General features: G+C 39.2%; 3 protein-coding genes across 5 annotated transcripts in view; 2 read left to right on the top strand and 1 right to left on the bottom strand.

Annotated features, from left to right (window-relative positions):
• Window positions 1–1,869, bottom strand: part of LOC134207619 (facilitated trehalose transporter Tret1) — a 106,688-nt gene extending 104,819 nt beyond the window's left edge. Inside the window, exon 1 of one of the 2 annotated variants that reach the window (XM_062683346.1) lies at window positions 1,277–1,869. The gene's annotated coding sequence lies outside the window, so the exon portion shown is untranslated. The remainder of the gene's footprint in view (window positions 1–1,276) is intronic. The other variant, XM_062683345.1, reaches the window with a different exon arrangement.
• On the top strand, window positions 1,817–10,523 carry LOC134207341 (uncharacterized). The gene is made up of 4 exons (XM_062683062.1): window positions 1,817–1,949; window positions 9,826–9,977; window positions 10,043–10,208; window positions 10,285–10,523. Exons 1-4 carry the CDS (start codon window positions 1,817–1,819, stop codon window positions 10,521–10,523), a joined length of 690 nt encoding a protein of 229 aa, XP_062539046.1.
• Window positions 10,524–17,735: 7,212 nt separating this feature from the next.
• Window positions 17,736–18,695, top strand: LOC134214373 (ER membrane protein complex subunit 8/9 homolog). 2 transcript variants are annotated; one of them, XM_062693768.1, is made up of 3 exons: window positions 17,736–17,850; window positions 17,908–18,266; window positions 18,331–18,695. In XM_062693768.1, the coding sequence occupies exons 2-3, from the start codon at window positions 17,928–17,930 to the stop codon at window positions 18,586–18,588; spliced, it is 597 nt and encodes a 198-aa protein (XP_062549752.1). In that variant the 5' UTR covers window positions 17,736–17,850; window positions 17,908–17,927; the 3' UTR covers window positions 18,589–18,695. The 2 variants fall into 2 exon arrangements, with proteins under 2 accessions (XP_062549752.1, XP_062549749.1); XM_062693765.1 differs by lacking the exon at window positions 17,736–17,850 and having other exon boundaries at window positions 17,857–18,266.
• The last annotated feature ends 661 nt before the right edge of the window (window positions 18,696–19,356 follow it).

Genomic DNA, 19,356 nt, shown 5'->3' with positions numbered 1-19,356 from the left:
CTATCCAAATATTATTCATCACACTTTCACACTATTGCTCGGCCACACGACATTTTTGTTCATATTACTTGTTCAGCAAACGACATTTTGGATTTTTGGCCATTCCAACCAATTGAAAGTTTCGGTAAAATGACCAGTTCGTTTATATGTCGCTTTCGATCAAATGACATTTTCGGTTTAACCTCGCAATTACCAAATTAATCAGGTTTCTGCCTAATAACGGTAACAAAATGTTATCTAGGAACTCTCTTTAAATCTGTTACAGAAAATGTATCTAAAACGGCCTGGAAGGAACCAATACAAAGTATCTCGATTCATCAGTATGTCTCAGATGTGCAACGAATTCATTTAGGAATTCTTCTCGATATTTACAAGCAATATCGACATAATATTTTGTTAAAACGTCTACTCATCAAATAATTTTAGTTTTAACTCCACATTTTTAGAGATTTTCAATGTTCCACAAATCTGCTGATATTTGAACTTTTTCTAATAAATTTTCCACACTTTAGGTTGTAAGGTTGTTTTGCTATTCATCTATCTGATACAAAGGAAAGATGGACTCAGAAGCAAGATAAAAACAGCCTAACATTAGGAGCTTTTCTAACAGTATGATGAGTAAATTAGATGGTGAGCATTGTGAGTTTCTCGCATTTTGCTGAAGCAAACTTGTTGGCATATTAGGTATCAACAGATTGACTCAATTATATTTTTTTGCATTCTATTGAATCGAACCATAAGATATTTTTTCTTTTTCTTTTTATTGGCATTACATCCCCACACTGGGACAGAGCCGCCTCGCAGCTTAGTGTTCATTAAGCACTTCCACAGTTATTAACTGCGAGGTTTCTAAGCCAGGTTACCATTTTTGCATTCGTATATCATGAGGCTAGCACGATGATACTTTTATGCCCAGGGAAGTCGAGACAATTTCCAATCCGAAAATTGCCTAGACCGGCCCCGGGAATCGAACCCAGCCACCCTCAGCATGGTCTTGCTTTGTAGCCGCGCGTCTTACCGCACGGCTAAGGAGGGCCCCCATAAGATATTACAGAATACATATTTCATTCAAGTCATATTATCTCCTGATTGATGCGAAGTGTCTTATTATATCTCGTTCATATTTAGCTGGAAAAAGGCTTACAGTCCCATAACAAAACACGTAAAGCGTAATTTATCAAACAATCGCCGATGACCACACGGCACCTGTTCGTCTGATTAGATAGCGTTTTTCTGGAGTTACCAAATGTTTTGCAATGGTCAATGGATTACTTACATTGCTCCGAAACGGGTACGATAATGTTGACCAAGGCACTCAAAGAACACAGCCCCTCACTTTCACTTTCGATTCAGGTTCTAATCTATACCCCAACACTTTCACTCCACCAACAACTGCCCCCTTCTTCGTGATTGAGCAAACAAACGAAACTACTTCTCCCGAACGAACGATCCAGCTAGAACCATATCCCGACGCACACTGGCCCTGGCTACCGGCGGCGAAAACAGTTTTGTCGTCCAGCCGAGCGAGCACCGCCTTCACAATCCATTATTATTGGTTGATTGGGCTATCATCAACGCTGGGCACCATTCGCACTTCACGGCGGCAGCAGCCGCGACGCGACCCCCACCAAGCGGATCCTTGTTGATTATGATTTCGGTGTAGCACTTTCGGAGTGGATGAATGAGCCGGCGGTGAAGAGGAGAACACACCCGCGACGACCAACAAAACGGGACGGGACGCTTGAAAAGTATTTTGACCGAACCAAGTACTCAAGAACGGTCTACATGGCCTACTGACTGAGAACAAACGCTAGCGATGGAAGTGCGGAGTCGGGTGGTGGGATGGTGGGATGACAGCAGCGGGTGGTGGCTTATCACTGGCGGAGACGGTGACCGTGCGCTGATGATTCAGATAACGGATTGCGATAGTCGTCTCTGCGTACCTACAAGTAGGTGGGCTCCGTGTAGTGGCAGGTGTTTGTGATAGTCATAGTGATGAGCGAGTAAATAATATCGCACTCTCAGTTGTCTTATCATAATAGCAGTAACGGGTGCACTCAAGTGAGGAATGCTCTTGGGGATGCTCAAATCGTCGTAATCGAATCTTATAATTAAATGGCTTTTGGATGAAATGATCATCAATGACATCTAGCTTCCACGAGCATTTGTGAAAATTTATCAAATTAGGAAATTTCGTTCGATTTAAATTTGAGGAAATCGAGCTAGCTGTGCTCGGGATGTTGTCCACAAATTAGATTTTTTTTTTCAAAACGGCTTGCGATTTTTTTTTTCTTTTTGTTGGGCGATTATTTTTCCATACTCAACAGCACTCAAACGCACATAGCCAACAAACACGGTTGAACGCTCGACTACGAAATTCACGAAGCCTGACATTCTACATGAAATTTATCTGGATATCCTAAGAAAACTCTTCTGAGTCAACATTAGAAATTATTTTTGATTTTCAAATTCTTCCTAGCATATTTTTTCTTAATTTCCACGAAAAATTATCTTGATAATATCGGGAAATTCTTCTTAATTTTTGCTTTACTTCTGATTTAATTTGAGAAACTCTTGGATTATACATGGGAAATGCTTTGAGCTTTTTGGATTCTGTAAACGGTAAGATGTAAACGGTTTAAGATGAACTATGACTCATACTGTGGGTCAACGGAGCATTAAACTTAGAGCAAATCTAGGAATTTTCAATTGGCCGTAATTGATTATAACCTTGGTTTTTAGAACGGCGATTGTGCTCTTTATTCAAACTATTGTGGTCGACTATTGCCCCAATAGAAATAAAAGATTCCGAGCTACCCTAATAGTAACATCAATTAATGGAAAATGCTCAATAGAGAGAGTATAAACCGTTTCAAGGTCAAATACAATTTACGCTTATTTGCAAAAAAGTCCCTAGAAATTTAATGTTATGCACTAAAGTCAAAAAAGCCACTTTCCGGACCTCTGTTGTGGTATATTTAAAAATCTATGTCATACAATCTTAAGTTCCTCAATTGCAGGTGCAAAATTAGGACAAAGCAAAAATGAACTCGTTACTATACAAAAAATGCAATCGTGTGAACTATCGAGGAGCTATTGAGGAGCATCACTTACGTACACACAATCGTTTCCAACCCGCTTGATTGAACTGGTTGCTCAGAAGAAGCCTTGGTTTTTGTAAATCCGAACCGATCAAAATATCCATCAAGAAGCACACGCACCGCCGGTCCAGCTGAAATCGAAAGTCATTCTGTAAACAGCTAACTGCTTGATTAGTGGCGATACTGCATCAAGCAAGCGACCTTAGAATGGGAAGTAATTCAAATTGTGATCTTCACTCTTCTTCTCCCAGTCAATAGGGGCTGCAATTGCTTCCTTCTTCTTGGTGCATAGAAACTAGCAGGTGAGGAAAATCGAATGCGTAGCATTCAAATCGAATGATTAACCTGTGCAAATTTGAGACATGCGAATGAACGGTTTATTGGTTTATGGGATAACTTTTCATCGAACTAACAGGGCAGTAGAGACTATGTCCAAGGGCTTTACGACCCCTCCCCACGGCCTCCGCGAGTTAGGGGACCTGCCTAGGACGTGGTGGGGTTTGGCAGTGGGCTCTGTTAAACCTCAACAAAAAGCTACATGTGTGGTTTCCGCAAGCATAGGACCAAAGCGACCGTGCGCCGCTCAAAGCGCACAGGAGCCCAAAGAGTGTCAATTGGCATAGGGAGTGTCTCTACGGTAGGATAGTGCATGGTGCATGTGCTGCTTCAGCAGATAGCGAGTGATTTGCTTGTTTTTTTTCTTTCTAAGCAATGGAGGGGGAATCTGCTCAACAGACATCCTGGGTTGTCCATGAAGTGCGGGGTTAGGGACCACCTCCAACAGCAAACGAGGGAGGCAGGACTACATCCCCGACCCGTTAAACCGTTTCCATTGCCGCTAAGCCCATAGTCGCTTCGGTATAACCAGAGTGATTTGCTTGTGTTGAGACAGGAGTGTCATAGTGCGTCACCACTATTGTCACCTCGGGGCTGCGAAATGGTGAGTTGAAGGGTTTCAACTTTTCGTTTCGATGAAAACAAAGCAATCGTTTTTCGGGCCTTGCGAGAATTTATATTCTTTGTTTATTGCGAGGAATGTCATTCACCTACCAATCTTTTCTCTGGAGTTATGGGCCAAACACAATAGATACGTTTGCGTGCGTTTTGACAGTTTCCCCATGGAAAAACGAACAGTGGGTAATGTCTGTGACATAACCGCGAAGTGGACGTAGGACTTGGCTTGACCATGCCTTTGAAGATGTATAATATATCCAAATCTCTCACGTCACCTAATTTGTATAAAAAATCGGCGATAACAGCCCAAACATTATTATAACAATTTTCATGAGCAATATAGGAAAAAATATCTCGAAAAGAAAAGCTCTCAATCGATTTTTCATCTAATAGTGGAATTTTTTGTGATTTATTTCATTATATGACACAGTTCTTGTTATGTAACGGTTATGAAAAAATCTTGAAAATCTCCTATTCGCTTATAACATTTTATCTCTAGAGTATTTTAGAATTTTAAGAACTCTTTAGTAAGTCTATCAATGGCTCTCAGAAGAACCGTATGCTTTGAAAATAAACATTTTCTATGTCCATCTGTTGCGTCATGTTGCAGTGGATTGTAAAACTAATGTTGGGTGCTCCGGGTGGAGCGCGAAACCAAAGCTGTCTTCATGCAGCGTATCCGCTTGACGTGTGCTGTTTCTTCAATGGAACCAGCGGGATGCGAATTGCCTTAATGCAGCATGCGACGAACCAGTGACGAATGCCACCCAATTGCGAAAATTATTATTAACTCTCTTGGCCCTGATAAGGGCCGAAAATTAACTCCTTTCGGGGAACTGGTTGACCGAGGGGGTTTCTTTACTAGAAAACCAAAACACACACACGCGATTTATTCAAGAACATTGCAGTTCTTTCTCTTGATTTTCTTCAACTTGTTTCGGCCCGATACCAATGCCGGCCGGTCTCGGCTCTTCATTGATGCCGGCTAGTTCCGGCTCGACTCTGCTGCTGCTGCTGCCGGTATCTCCTCGGCATTGCTGCGGTGTCGGGTCTGTAGAATGGGCTGCTTCTGGAACATTTTCTGCGGCTCTACTGGCATGCTTTAGCTGATGGTGGCCTCGGCGCTGCTGGGCCGAAAAGCGGATGATGCTTGATGAACAGAATGATGTTCTGAACAGAATGAGAAGGAAAAATTCGTCACCCTCTTTTATGGCTTAATTTGGTGCGCAGTTGCAGCTTACCGCTAGCGTCTGCACCCATCAGAATCAAGCGAACAAATGACGCGAGGAACAAGCGGCACCCATATTTATAGGTTTCAGTGCAGTCAATGTTTAGCTTCGAAAACAGTTTTAGGCCTATTGAAACAAGTTTTTCGGGTCATATCAAGTATGAATATGAAAGGCATACTTAAGATCTGTCGATTGAAGGGTTTTCCGAAGAGATCCGTTCACTGGGACAAACGCTATTATCATTCAAAATCTTTCAACACAGCGTAACGCGGTCGATTTAGAAATATTGAAATGACACCCGGTATAGTGAAGAGAGACGTAAGTCCTACGTCAAAACTCCAAGGTCCAGCCCAATCGGGTTATACGCAAAGGTGACGTTGAACTACGTAGCTATGTGTAATGTACAGGTTTTCGACTCTTCCGTTCGATGAGACCAAAGCAAGCATTTTTCAAGCCCTGGGTGAATTTTTTTTTCCTTGTTTATCCTGTGCTCCTGAGATTGAGTGAGCATTACGAACCTTGATGATGTATATAATTTTTAAAACAACATTTGAAAAGGATGATAAAAATAAAATTTTCAAATAATCGAGGATGAGAAACACTTTCAAGCGATCACATATCCAAATTATCGATTGATAAAAACTTCGATTCGAAACATTGGTATATGCTACTTTTGCACTTATTTTCCTACATAACACAAAAACACAATGCCAATCATCCCATTCCGATTGAACTTCATTGTTCACATTTAATTGTTGTTAGTTAAGTTTACATTAAAATGAATCGATTCCAAAATTTGAAAAGTTATCGCCGATAACAACTCGCCTACGTTTTACACCTGAGAAGTTATCAAATGATAATTCCAATAACTATCGTATGAGAATGATTCTGCACAACCCTGGTTTATAGTGTACCGCTGCAATAATAACCGACGCAAGCTGGAGCAGATACTTAGATTAAGCACCCGCCACTAAGTCTGTCTGAACACCCCGCGACTCATTTCATTACAGAAAAGCCCATCGTGAAAGGCGTTTGATGGTCACCATTTGGAGGAAGACAGAGTAGACGCGTCAAAGAAATTTGACAATTTATTCATAAGAATTATTATTCATTCACGTGAGTTGCGTCGGGCTTTGCATTTACTCCAGCAGGAACCTAGGAATTAGCATAAACGAGCTGAAGAAAGCTTCCCAGAACGCATCCACCGCAGCAGCGAAGAAGATTACGAGCCCTAATGGCATCAATAGACGTAAGCCAGAAGCTGCCGTCAAACGCCCCCAAGCTTTCGAGAGAAAATACTCGTGTAAGTTAGCAGAAACGAACTGCACCAGCTAAAAACCCTGTAAGCTGCATTATTTGACATCTATGCTGGCTTGAGGTCTCCAGTTAGCCTTGCGAGCAAAGGCACAAAATCTGGAGATGGCGAGATCGATTCTCAATCCGATCTAGGATGTTTTCGGGTGAGGAAGATTCAAGATTCTCGACACCCTTGGCAAAGTGTATTCATTGTATTTGCCAAACAAGATGCATACTAATGCAATGGTGGGCATAGAAAGATTTCAATTAATAACTAAAGATATTCTAATAGATTACTAAGTTAAAATGCAGGCCAAGTTCCAGTTGGAATGTAGTGCTATGGAAGAAGAAGCTTGCGCTGCACTTACAATATTAACTAATTCACCGAAACCGATTGCTAAACTGTTAGCAAGTTTTCAATAGTAAATATTATCTTACATAAATATTGTAACACACTGGAATCGGTTTTTACGAGGAGGATATGGGCCGCGTGAATTAAAACAACGTAAAAAACTGGTTAAATCACATAATAAACTGAATAAACCGCGGAACTTCCGAAATTCGTGAGAAAAAATCGCATAAAAAGCGATTTGTTTAAAAAGAATTGCGTAAAAAACGACTTCAGTGTACATCGGGTATGAAGCGTTGACTCTTCTTTGATTGAATGGTCCAAGAAAATTAAAAATCCATCGAGAAACGGCTGAGTTATTAACGATCAAAGTCTATCATATTTTCGTGACGTTTTTCGATTTTGTGCAATCGTAAAGTGTACCCCAATATTGAAAAGACAGACGTAGTTCTACGTCAAAAAAAACTGATCAGAGTACACCGGCTGATGTGCCTACTAGGGATCCTATATTAAGAGATGTACGAATACTTTTCCAGACAATTTAGCAACGCTGTTACTTTCGTAAACAAACGCTGCCAGCACTTGCCGTGGCGCAAAATGTTGGAGCTCGAACATGACTTTGCGCATAATGGCATTTTCAGATTTCGTTATCTAACGTCCAACAGTGCATTATCACTAGAATAAAAGTACAATACAAATGAACAAAGTACCATGCATAAACTAGACGACTTCATCTTGCCAATGTAAAACAAATTGTTTATTCGACACAACTTTTCGTAATTTTTTTTTCATTATAATCGCAATACCTTTCAATCCGCAGCAATAACAATGTTCATTTGGCTCAGCTTCTGACAGCTCTCAATGTTCGATTGGCTCAAGATGGCCGCTTTCGCATATCTCTGAATGTAGGATCCCTAGTGCCTACGTGTCGCGAGCGCATAACGCACCATATCATATGAGGCAGTGTGCGTTATAGCTGGGATGATGCCGATAGACATAGCACTCCTAGAGGAAGATGTGGAGTGCTACAACGAAAGGGACTCGGTGCAAGTGCGACGTGTCAAGAGAGCAGCCTCGCTGCTCAAATGGCAAAGAGCATGGGACACCGCAGTCAAAGGTCGTTGGACCCACAGACTGATTTCGGATCTGTCCAACTGGGTCGATAGAAAACATGGTCAGGTCAACTTCCACCTAACACAGGTGTTGTCTGAACATGGTTGCTAAAAAATTCCTACACAGGTTTGGCTTTGCAGATTCTGCGGAGTGTGAGGTGAGGTAGAGTCGGCAGTGCATGTGATGTTCGCATGCCCGCGATTCGAGGTAGAACGCAATGTTAGCGGCATACCCATCCCCACACTACCTGAGTTAACCTCCTCAGGTGTCTGTGGATGTAGATTTCCGTTTACCCTTGCTCAAAAAAAAGAAGATATTGCCACCAGTGGTGCGAATTCTCAATCTCAGTGACTGAAATTTGTTGGATATTGATACCATTTCCTCTTCACACTCACTTCCTAGCAGTGAAAACTGAAAATGATTAGCAGCAACAATCAAAGATAAAGTAAACAAAAGACCTCTCTTCTCATTGCACACGCAGCCCGCACTGACAGTCTATTCAGTTCACTCGCTGCTGTGTGAATGCGACGGCCCTATATAAATGCATGGGTGAATACTATCACTTGAAAGACAGTGACAGGAAATTTGTGCCGACTGATCATCAGCTTCAGCCCGATGTTGGCAAACCGAGTTTGCTACGCTACTCCTGCTTTGTCGTTCTGACTGAAAGGCACCGTCATAGGCAAAGAGGAGCAAAGAAAAATACAAAACAAAAGAATCACACTCAGTAGGCATTGTTGATAAATTGCACCACTGATTGCCACCCAACAAGCGTAAACGGAGAGCGCACAGAACGATGGCGTTGGTAGCGGTCCTAGCATAGATGGCGGTGGTTTCTGCATCTGTAGTGGTTTCCCGAGCAAAGTCGGTTAACAAAATGAGAGCAAATTAATATTTAGCTCTGCTGTTGAGATTATATTGAAAACAAAAATTGATGTCAATTATTATTTGTAAAAATTAATATCGAAACATGTTTTCAGTGTGTATTCCTCAGTTATCATAATGATAGCAGCTTAACATCAAATGATGCTGTCGATTGCCTAATGTGAGTTATTTACAAAGATTAAAAGCAACTTGCAAAAAAAATATGCTGTTGTTGTTATGCTTGCTTATGAGAATAATCTAATCGAATCCCGACCAACCACTCTTAAAACTTCTTTATAGCTCTTTATATAAACATTAAGCTTTATGACGTTAATTCTTTATTTCCATAACCCGTACAATTTCAGCATGTAAATTTGAATGTCTTTATCGATAATATGTATAATTTCTTCATTATGCTTGCGATAAAAATCTTTAAAGCTATCATCTTAAACTTTGATATCATCTAGGGATTAAAAATATCTTCAATTATCTTTAAATATATTTATCAAAAAATAATGGTTGTTTTTGTACCAGTGTATCATAAAAAATCGACAAAGAAAAATGGAGATTGACAACTGTGAATTTTTATTTCGGTTTGTTGTTGATTCGCTCCGCGGCACAAAAAAATAATCCTACATAAATAAAAAGTGTTTTGTGCATTTATTTAGTGCTAATTTTAGGGAAGTTTGTGATTTAGTAACCTCACTTTGGTTTGTGCTTTGGTGGCAGGAATAATATCCATAAAATGACATACCACTCCTTCATTCCGGAGATCGACGAGGAAGTGCTGGAGGAAACTACTGACAACCAGTCAGTGGTGGTGAGTCTGCCGCTTGAAGTTTACAACGAGCAAGCGGATGCTGTGAGAGCACTGCAGATGGACGTCACATTCATAAAGCAGCAGCTTTCCATGATACAGGAGGCATTACAATCAAGCCCATCAACATCATCTTCGTCCTCCGTCGACTTCGAAACAATCCGGAACCTTATGCCTCTAGGCTCGACCGATGCCCCGATGCTCTGGTCGAATTCGAAGAATTTTTGTTGCAAAATGACATCAAAAAGAAATTCGTAAGTTGTGAAATGTTCATATCAATATTGTGTTTCCAATACAACTTTTAATCTTTTTCTTTCAGGAAAAATTCCTGGCATCCTTCGTGCTTTTCAAAAAGCCATTAAAAGAGATCACTACATCATTCATTGAAAAAGTGTATGATCTCGAACTGCAGTCTCAGATAAACTATTCGGAGGCTGGCGGAAAACAGGCTCTTAAAAGCTTATGCTCAACGCAAATATTGATAAGTGAGTATAATTTTATTGGTTCTAAATTTGTTCCCCAGACTTATTACATCGTTCGTATATCAACATGTTTTTGCAGAAACCCTTGTTGATCAATCTCTTTTCGAGAGCAGCGACGATCCAGCAGCCCTTGCGTGCGCCGAGTTCCGGTACCAGATGCAGCATGTCTGTGATCGCATCAAAAGCAGCAAACGCCGACAAACTGGGTCGGTTAGCCGAAAAAGGTTGAGCCGGCAAAAGTTATCTGTTCCATTGAAAATGGAAACCCTTGATATAGTCGACGATGGTGGAGCTTCGGATGCAGCAGAAAGCGTGTGAAGTTCATGACTTTGAATGTGAAAGAAAAACTCATGGAATTTTATCTGTTTTTTTTATTATATACGTTACAAATAAGTTCTTTTAAACGTTTAATGTTAATGTATGAGTGGAGCGACGAAATATCCACAATCCTTCGAATAAAATGGGAAGCACACCATTTTGCTTTCAACCAAACCAAGTTTGAATGTTTGAATAGTATTTTTGAAGTTCCCCACAAGCATATTCAGCTGCAACGTTAGAATAGAATTACCTAGCGATTCTTTCATAACGAATTGGTTTCCTGTTGCAAAAATACCCTCATTTCTTTTTTCGAAATAACACACTCGTATAACAACAAGTTGGTTCAAAGCATGCCACATAATGCAATTGTCACTTTTCTTATCAGCACGAATAGTGAAATTAGGATAAGATAATCGGTAAAATTTGTGCTCATCGTATTCGAAATCACTCATAGTAATTGAGTGGGTAGAAGTCATATCAGTATTTGCAGTTTTCAGTTCTTCTTTAATTCTATTGTACACCTGTTGCAAAGGTTTGCTTTGAGCATGCAAATAACGTTTAATTTTTTTAATGTGAGCTTCAAATGGATAACAGCTGAACGAATCTAAAGGACCGTGTTTGTAAGCATCGTCGGCTAAATGTATGAGAATATGAACATTGAATGAAATTGTCGCTTCTCCATATAACTTAGAATAGTTCTCAACGAAGGAAATCAATAGTTCCTTAGCCACACTGTTGTATTTTTGATGCAGTGACGGCGAACAAAGTATTCTTATTGCAAGGGAAAAATCCAAAAAATGGAAAAATGTGTCTGTAGGAATTAACTGATGGAATATTACTGGCCCTGCATACAAAACAAAATTTCGAAACTCAGTTGCTTTCATTTTTGAAACATAATTGAGGGTCCTCATCTTTCTCTGAAATTCCATTGGAACAAATTCAGCACATTGTTCGATACGTCTGTTAATATCCTTTAACTTCTGTTTAGAGAGTTTCTGTGGATTAGCCTTTCCTGTGAATGCAAGAAGCATTTTCTTACAAACTCCTTCATCAACTGCGTGCATTTTGTCGATGACGAAATCTTTGATCATGTCAATTGGTAGTTTTTCCAATACGGTGTGTTCCGAAGACATATGATGGTCATCTTTATCGTTGAGCGACGTTCTCTGTCTAAATTTTATGTCCGATCGTAACGGAGCACCAACGTCGTGGTATACTACTTTTCTGGAACCTGCAATATTTGTTCCACGGATTTCGCATTTTGGACAAGCTGAATAGCCACCATGTGATTTTATTGCCTTAATGTACGCCACTGCTGGTGCATCCGCAACAATACATTTCAGTTGCACAGTGTATACCTTATTATCTTTATGGAAACCACTGATAAGCAACTCCTGAATTTCTTCAACAAATTCCTCGAGGAATATATTGAAAGATGATGGTTTGGTTGGTCCGTTGAACATTCCAACTGTGAAGACACGCCGTGAAAACTTTTCAATGTGGATGGCACCCGATATTATCCACAAATCATTCGCTCCACTTTTAGAAACAGGAGTGCCGTCCACCGAGAAAGATAAAACAATTGGCTGGTCGTCTTTGATGTAATCGATCAAATTAAACTGTTTCAGGAACTCCGATATACCGAGATGTATATATTCGCCATTACACATTTCTTCTACAATACTTTTTCGTGGCGTTTTAAGAAGGCTACGAGCATCATTTGGCAAATCCAAACCAGTGAGTTTCCTCAAAACCTTCAATAAATCGGAGACTCCAGCCAATGGAACGCTATATTTCGACACCCATGCTGCCAAATCATGTTTGAACTGGGAGTTGGGATCGACGTTGGACGCAACACCAGCTGATCCATCAAGATTATCAGCAAACTGCAAAGATAGCACATGAAATACGCTTGAGCATGTATATAATTAAGTTCGAGTAACTTACGTTTTCATTTTCATGCCACGGACCATGATCATTCCGTATTACTTCTTCACATGCTTCATCTAGATACTCAACATCCAAAAACTCGTCATCCAAACAGGAATCCTGTTTCGGTATATCATGATCTATCGGCAAATGAATGGGATAACGATTTAGCAGCTGCGATGAAACTGACTCTTCGAATTCCTTAAGCCTGCGTCCACGCCGATATGTCCTGAACCGTTTTTTAAGAACCCGGGGAAGAATTCTTGGCATTTTGAATGTTTAAACGTTTAAAGATACTTAGAAATCTCGTGAAACAAATCTTCTCAAACTGAAGACTAATGTAAACAATCGTGAATTCAAAGATACGGTTATAAACGTACAGAAATGTTGATACACAGAAAGTTAGAATACACCCAGGTTTTTTTTTACACGGTTGGAATTCATTAATTTCTCGGCTAACCCGAACTTTCACATCTTTTTAAATACCATCTGAATTTTCTTTGATTTTTTGTGAATTTTTTCGTGGGGTTAACTTATTGTTTCATTGACGCTGAAGGTCTTAAACGACTAAAACCAAACCGTGTAAAAAAAAACCTGGGTGTATGATTTACAATTGTTAATCAACCTCTCCAAAGCAGCAGTGGACCCAAGGATCAGCACCCAACCATATCATGGTACAATTCAACAAGCTTAGGTTCGAATCTCAAGAAAAACCAAAGTATAAAAAGCAGTCTCATATACAAAGCGAGGTTCAAGTATAATAATAATAATAATGACCAATAAATAAAGATTTTTTTTCATTTTTATTTCAATTTTGTTTCTTTGTTTTTTCAATTTCAATTTGATACCTATGCATTGTTAACAATTGGTGAAGGTTTTTTTAATGAAAATCGATATCTCCAGTTTGGCAACAAGTGATATCGGTAGCACGACAACAAACTTTATAAATACTTCAAAATTCAACTTGAATATATTTAGGATCCTTTAATGAATGGCATCGATCGCTATCGATGTCTATTTCGTGTTTCTTTAAAGAATGATATACCTACTTTTAAAGAAATTTGAAGAAATGGTTGGCCGGGATAGGGTTTTTTACCCCCTTCCCGGCTTAACATGCGTACGATTGCATTATTGAATTGATATTTATGACAAGGAGCAACTTTTCCATAATTTTTTGGGCCGTGTAATACTGCAATGGGGTTTACCTCTGCTTAAAAAATAGCTATTCTTGCTAAACGCCGTTTGAAAAAGCTTTTATTTGATTTAAATTAACATGGTGCAGCACTCATTTCAGTCACAGCGATGGATTTTCCGGCATACCCCAAGTCTCTTCGACATACGCAATATTTCACTCAATCTCTCAACATCTTACTCTCATTCTCTCTCTCTGGACGGTAGAAAATGAGACGTAAACAAAAATATGCACGTTCCACGACAAAGTGATGCCAGATGGTATTATTCATAATCAGAGCTTAAAATATTCATCTTCATGAAGCAACTTCGGTCTGAATTTTGACAAACATCGCATGAATATTCAAAACATAAAATGACATAGTCAGACGACTACTCCACGAACTCATTCATTCGACTGTCACTAAATGTGTTTACTATGTGCAGAAAAAACATAATTATCATTGTTTATGTTGATGTTTACCGCTGAATGTGCCTCGCGGATGAAAATCGGATTCAGTCCTGTGTGATAAGTCACTTTACTTATTTGAAACGTGTTCAGATTTCAGATAATTTATCAATTTGTAAAATGTGCATAAATATTCAATGACTAATATTCAACTGAATATTGACTGTCCAGAGCCGACTATGAATGTGTCGGAAGTGAACTGACAAATGAAGAAAAATTGACTTCACTAAAAATTTTCGATTATTTTACACTCTGTTCATAATAATTTGTATTTCCTTGAGAAGATAAATTCATTCATCCAAATTCCTTCATAAAACTTGAAAAAATATTTGTTTACTTTTTGAAATCGAGATAATTATGAATAACTTGAAAGCGTCAACGTATTAGACTGTTTTCCTATTAACGATGAAGGATTATCTTCATACTGAAATAATACTTCTGGCCTTTTGGCAGCACTGTACGGCTAGAAGTTCTTGGGCCGAGGTAATTTTTTGTTCAGTTTGAGAATATATTTTTAAGCGTATTCTAATTCGTTTATATAGGTTCTAGTGATACAAACAAATAGAAAAGATTGAAGTGCGTGAGTTTAGCATTATTGTGTGGTGATCAACAGCTTAAAGTAATAGTTGTATCGAGCACTGTGACGATTTTTAGGTAGGTGTTTATTTGATGATACCGTTTTGTGAAAGTAGAAAGATTCACTCCGGCTCAGTGGTGTTGCAACGAAGAGCGAAAGTTTGAGATCTACATTTTTATTTTCTATAATTGGATAAAATCTGGGCATATACAATTCTGTAAGCTTTTTATACAAATATTGTATTAAAATAATACAAACCTGTATTATTTCAATACAATCATTGTATTGAAATAATACAGATTTTGTATATGCCCAATTATTATACAGTTTCTGCAAGGTTCTTATGCAGAACTGTATTAAAATCTGCCATCCGCTGGTTGGGTATCAAATATTTATTCGAATGGATGGCATCAGTGGCAGCCAAGTGAAATTTTCTCAAGATTCTTATTTGGTTTTGTTACTGTTTATGACTGAAGATCAATCGTTTTTTTTTTGAATATCACAATCAGTGCTGCAAAAGGTCATGATCGTCATAAAACAGAGAGCAAAGCGCCTTTTTCTATCTCGTGCGACCAAATGAAAGTATCATGGGTTCTTTGTTCAATGTTGTGCTTTGTTATAAAACTGAAATTACTTAATTATTTTAATAGATATATGCATAGAATAATGACAAGTCGATACATGAATCATATGGAGCTGATCAAACCTGAAATTCGGACACATATTTATTATGATCGTAAAAAATGTAAAAATCAGCAGAATTTAATGTAATAGAGGCAAAAGGTATTGGTTCACCGAGCCACCTAGAATAGGAATCAGGTGTTGCCAAAGGACAAAAAAGGTACACACTTAATTTTTTTACCGGGATCTCAGCAAAATGTTGAACTTTTACCGAGTTTCGCACAGCCGTGCCCCAGCAAACATGTTTTCTGACGAGATTTCTGTCAAAGTTGCTGAAAATCTGCAAATAAATTGCCGGACATCAGCTAACAAACGTCATTTTTGCCAGGATACCAGTTTTTTTTTGCTGGACAGACGGCTACATTGTGTTGGTGGAAAAAGTCAAAGCTTTGTAAAAGGGCAAGCTAAAATAATAATTACGATTCTCCTGATTGTTGTTTGATGAGAAAATCAAACTATGAGAATGTTGCCATGACATCAGTGCTAAAGTAAGTTCTAAAGGGGGCCGTCAATAGGTCACGTGAAATATATGTTGGCAGTTGAAATACCGGGACGCGTGATATTGAAATCAAACTCGAAACTTGTTAGCTCTGCGGTCAATCACTAACTGTATCTCAAAAACTTTCTTTACCACCCAGATATTAAAACTCTACACTACAATATTAAATCTACACAAATGGGAGGAACTTGGATAATCTTGAAAAAGAACAAACAGCCAATCGGCTTCAAATAGACAATTCGTCAGACAGATGTTTACGTTTAACCAAAATATCAATACATTCTACATATAGACCATTTTCTGCTCGGTTCGCCTATTGCTGACATTCCATGACACAACATGTGGGTTAGGTCAGTAACAAACTGCCTCAAGTGTATCGGGTACTAATTTGAGCTTTTGTTTTAAAGTAACAAAACCTTGTTTTGTGCTGTTTTTCAAATAATGTGAGTGTGTCATAAATTTGGAAAGGAGGTTGTCAATAAAATTTAACGAAGCAAGCATTTGGATGCCTGGCACAGATTATTTATGTTCTATTGAGATTTATTATATGAGTTTTTGTGAGGTCTGTTGCAAATTGATTCCAGATGAATTCTTGACTATGGGAACATACAATGATTGAGAGTAATTTGATTTAAGATGTATACAACTCACGGGCTACTGATGAAATTTCTGGGTACCAAAGATCGTTCATAGCATACGAAACTGGAACCAAAAAAAAATACCAGTTTCATATTGAGTGTTTCTATAACCGCAGATAACAGATATTGAGGCTGGCATCCCATACGTGTGGAAACCTCCGCAACCGTTGATTCAAATGTATTTTAAATAAGGTACCAGTCAAAACGATTAATGCAAGAGATGGCGTTTTTTCAATGGTAGTAAAATAGTAATTTCATTACTATTGGACTACTAATAAGTACAATCTAAGTGCAGGAGATAATCTTTCCACCTCATATTTCATTACTTATCACTACTTTCTTCTAAAACACCCACATTTTCCATAAATTTACAAAATACCTGATTTTCTCATACATTTTATCGATTTCCAACTACCATTCTTTCATGAGCTCATGGTGAAAATTTTGAAAATCTCAGAACATAGAGTAGCAGGTTTATCAACACAAATAGAAACGCCAGTAAAGCCAATCAGTGACGAGTACCGTAAACATAGTGCACCCTGGAAGTAAATGTCATCGTCAAGTAAACAGTCGTCCCTCATAGGGACTGCGTTTGGCAATCGATTGGAGATGGCGCAAGGATCATTGTTATTGAAAACGCAACTGTCAAATAGATTTGGCTGCGTTCTACGGTTGCTAATCCACTTGCGTTTGTATGTACTGCCGCAATCAGTTGAGTAGATGGCAGTCGTGGGCCAACGTATATCAATTCAAAAGTTTACACAGGATTTTTAAATAAAATTTGTTCTAGCCTAAACATCTGTTATCTGTGCTGTAACCCCGTTACCTGTGGATTTGTGGCATCAGAGTTCTAGAAAAACCTTCGCACATCGTTGTCCACCATACAACATATTCTCAATCCAGTTGAAACCCGGAATTGGGGGATAGCGAAGTTGGATTTTTCTCACAATCCGTACGTTAAACCTAACTTCGGAAGTGGTGCGCTGTTTTCATATCGCGAAGCGCTATTCAGCGCACCACTTCCGAAGTTAGGTTTAACGTACGGATTGTGAGAAAAATCCAACTTCGCTAGCACCCAATTTCGGGTTTCTACTGGATTGAGTATATTTAAACTACTAAATGATCGAACGCAAATTACTAAATGATCGATAACATTCTTGGTTGAGAGAAATTCAATTTTTTGGAAAGAATGTATTCACCTCACTGGCCCACTGTCACCTTGTACTAAAATATCGATAAAGTAGATCCACACAGAATCCGATTACCCGCGGTCAGTTTACCTGATGAACTGTCAAAACTTTAAACGTCATTAATTAATCTGCAAAGTGTGAATAAAGACCAAAACATTCCTCGTTCGATCAGAAGTGAAAATTAATTGGCACTAGTTCATTCGGAGTAATCTCTTAAAATCTTGATTTCAGATCCACACGAGCCACCCGCAATGTCCGAGGTAAATTTTTCCGCCCGTGCCTACTGCAAAATGATGCTGCACGCGGCCAAGTACCCGCATTTGGCAGTAAATGGGTTGCTGCTCGGTGCCAAGGGCGATCAGCAGAAGGTTCTGGATGCGGTGCCACTGTTCCACCAGTGTCTGCATGTTAGTCCGATGGCGGAGATTGCGCTGATCCAGGTCGAGGCAAAGGCCGCAAAGCAGGGCCTGCAAGTGCTGGGGTACTATGCCGCAGCGGAAAATTTCTACGACAATAGCGTGGAGAAGGCCCCCGGTGGGCGTATCGCCGAAAAGGTGGCGGAGAATGTGACCGGGGCGGTGTTTGCCGTGGTGAGTGCGATTCGATCCGGATGGTAAAGGGATGAAATGGCTAATATAGGGGTTTTGGTTTCAGATCGATAATCGGGCGGTATCGATAAACATGCGCTACCCGGCGTTGAAGGTTTGGCAGAGCAAGGAAGGACGCTGGGCCAAAGCGGGCAAGTGCTCGGTGGAGGATTCGAAGAATACCTTCGATGCAGTGTCGAGTTTACTGCAGCGCGGTGCCATGAAGGAGCTCAACGATTTCGATAACTATCTGGACAATACGGATAACGATTGGAACAATGAGCATCTGAATAGGGATTTGAGGCAGATTTTGTCTATGTACTAAGGGATAAAGGGTGTGTTTGTGCAATTTCACATTATGTCATTTTCAATTAAACTAATTTATTCTTTAAATTGGATGTAATAAATGGATTTTTCCTGTGTTAGACAAAATTCTTATTGGAATTTCATTTTCGGATGAACAGTCAAAAATAGAAAGGTTTTTTTTCAAAGAATTTTATTTACTCCACGTTTTCCACTGATTTTATTTCAATATAAACATCAAACTTTGATTATTTTCTTGCGTACGAAACTGCAGACTTTGTGCAAACAATATTCTAGCTTAGCCGTCAATAAAAAAAAAATGCAATAAAACCGAGCTCTTTCTGCCGCAGTTCGGCATGGGCTGCGTTCTTTTGTTATCACTTGCCTTTATTTTTGGTCATTCTGTACGCAGCCATTGAGCACGTGAACTGAAAACGACAAAAATCAAACGAGCCACGATTACAACACACGTGACTCGGAGTATTAAAGCAGATTGCTCTATTACTGAAACAAGTAACGCAAAAACTACTTTTTTATGTGTTCACTATTTCAGCTGATTGCTAATCTTTGGTCTAGTCGAAGGTTGAATTATCATTTTTTCGATTTCTTAGTACTTCAAGTATTGCACTTGGTTGCATTGGTAAAATTGTGTACTTTTTTACGGTAATCAATAACTACATGTAAGTTTGCAAGATCGACTAAAACTAGTTGCCTATTTACTCCTCCGCTGAAAACTTCGGTAAATACAGTTTTTCTTCTCTGATTAGGATCTAGCGAGCGCCCGTCGATC

The sequence above is a fragment of the Armigeres subalbatus genome, chromosome 1 (genome assembly GCF_024139115.2).
Source record: "Armigeres subalbatus isolate Guangzhou_Male chromosome 1, GZ_Asu_2, whole genome shotgun sequence".
NCBI classification, from domain to species: domain Eukaryota; kingdom Metazoa; phylum Arthropoda; class Insecta; order Diptera; family Culicidae; genus Armigeres; species Armigeres subalbatus.
This window is presented reverse-complemented; position numbering and strand designations above follow the sequence as displayed.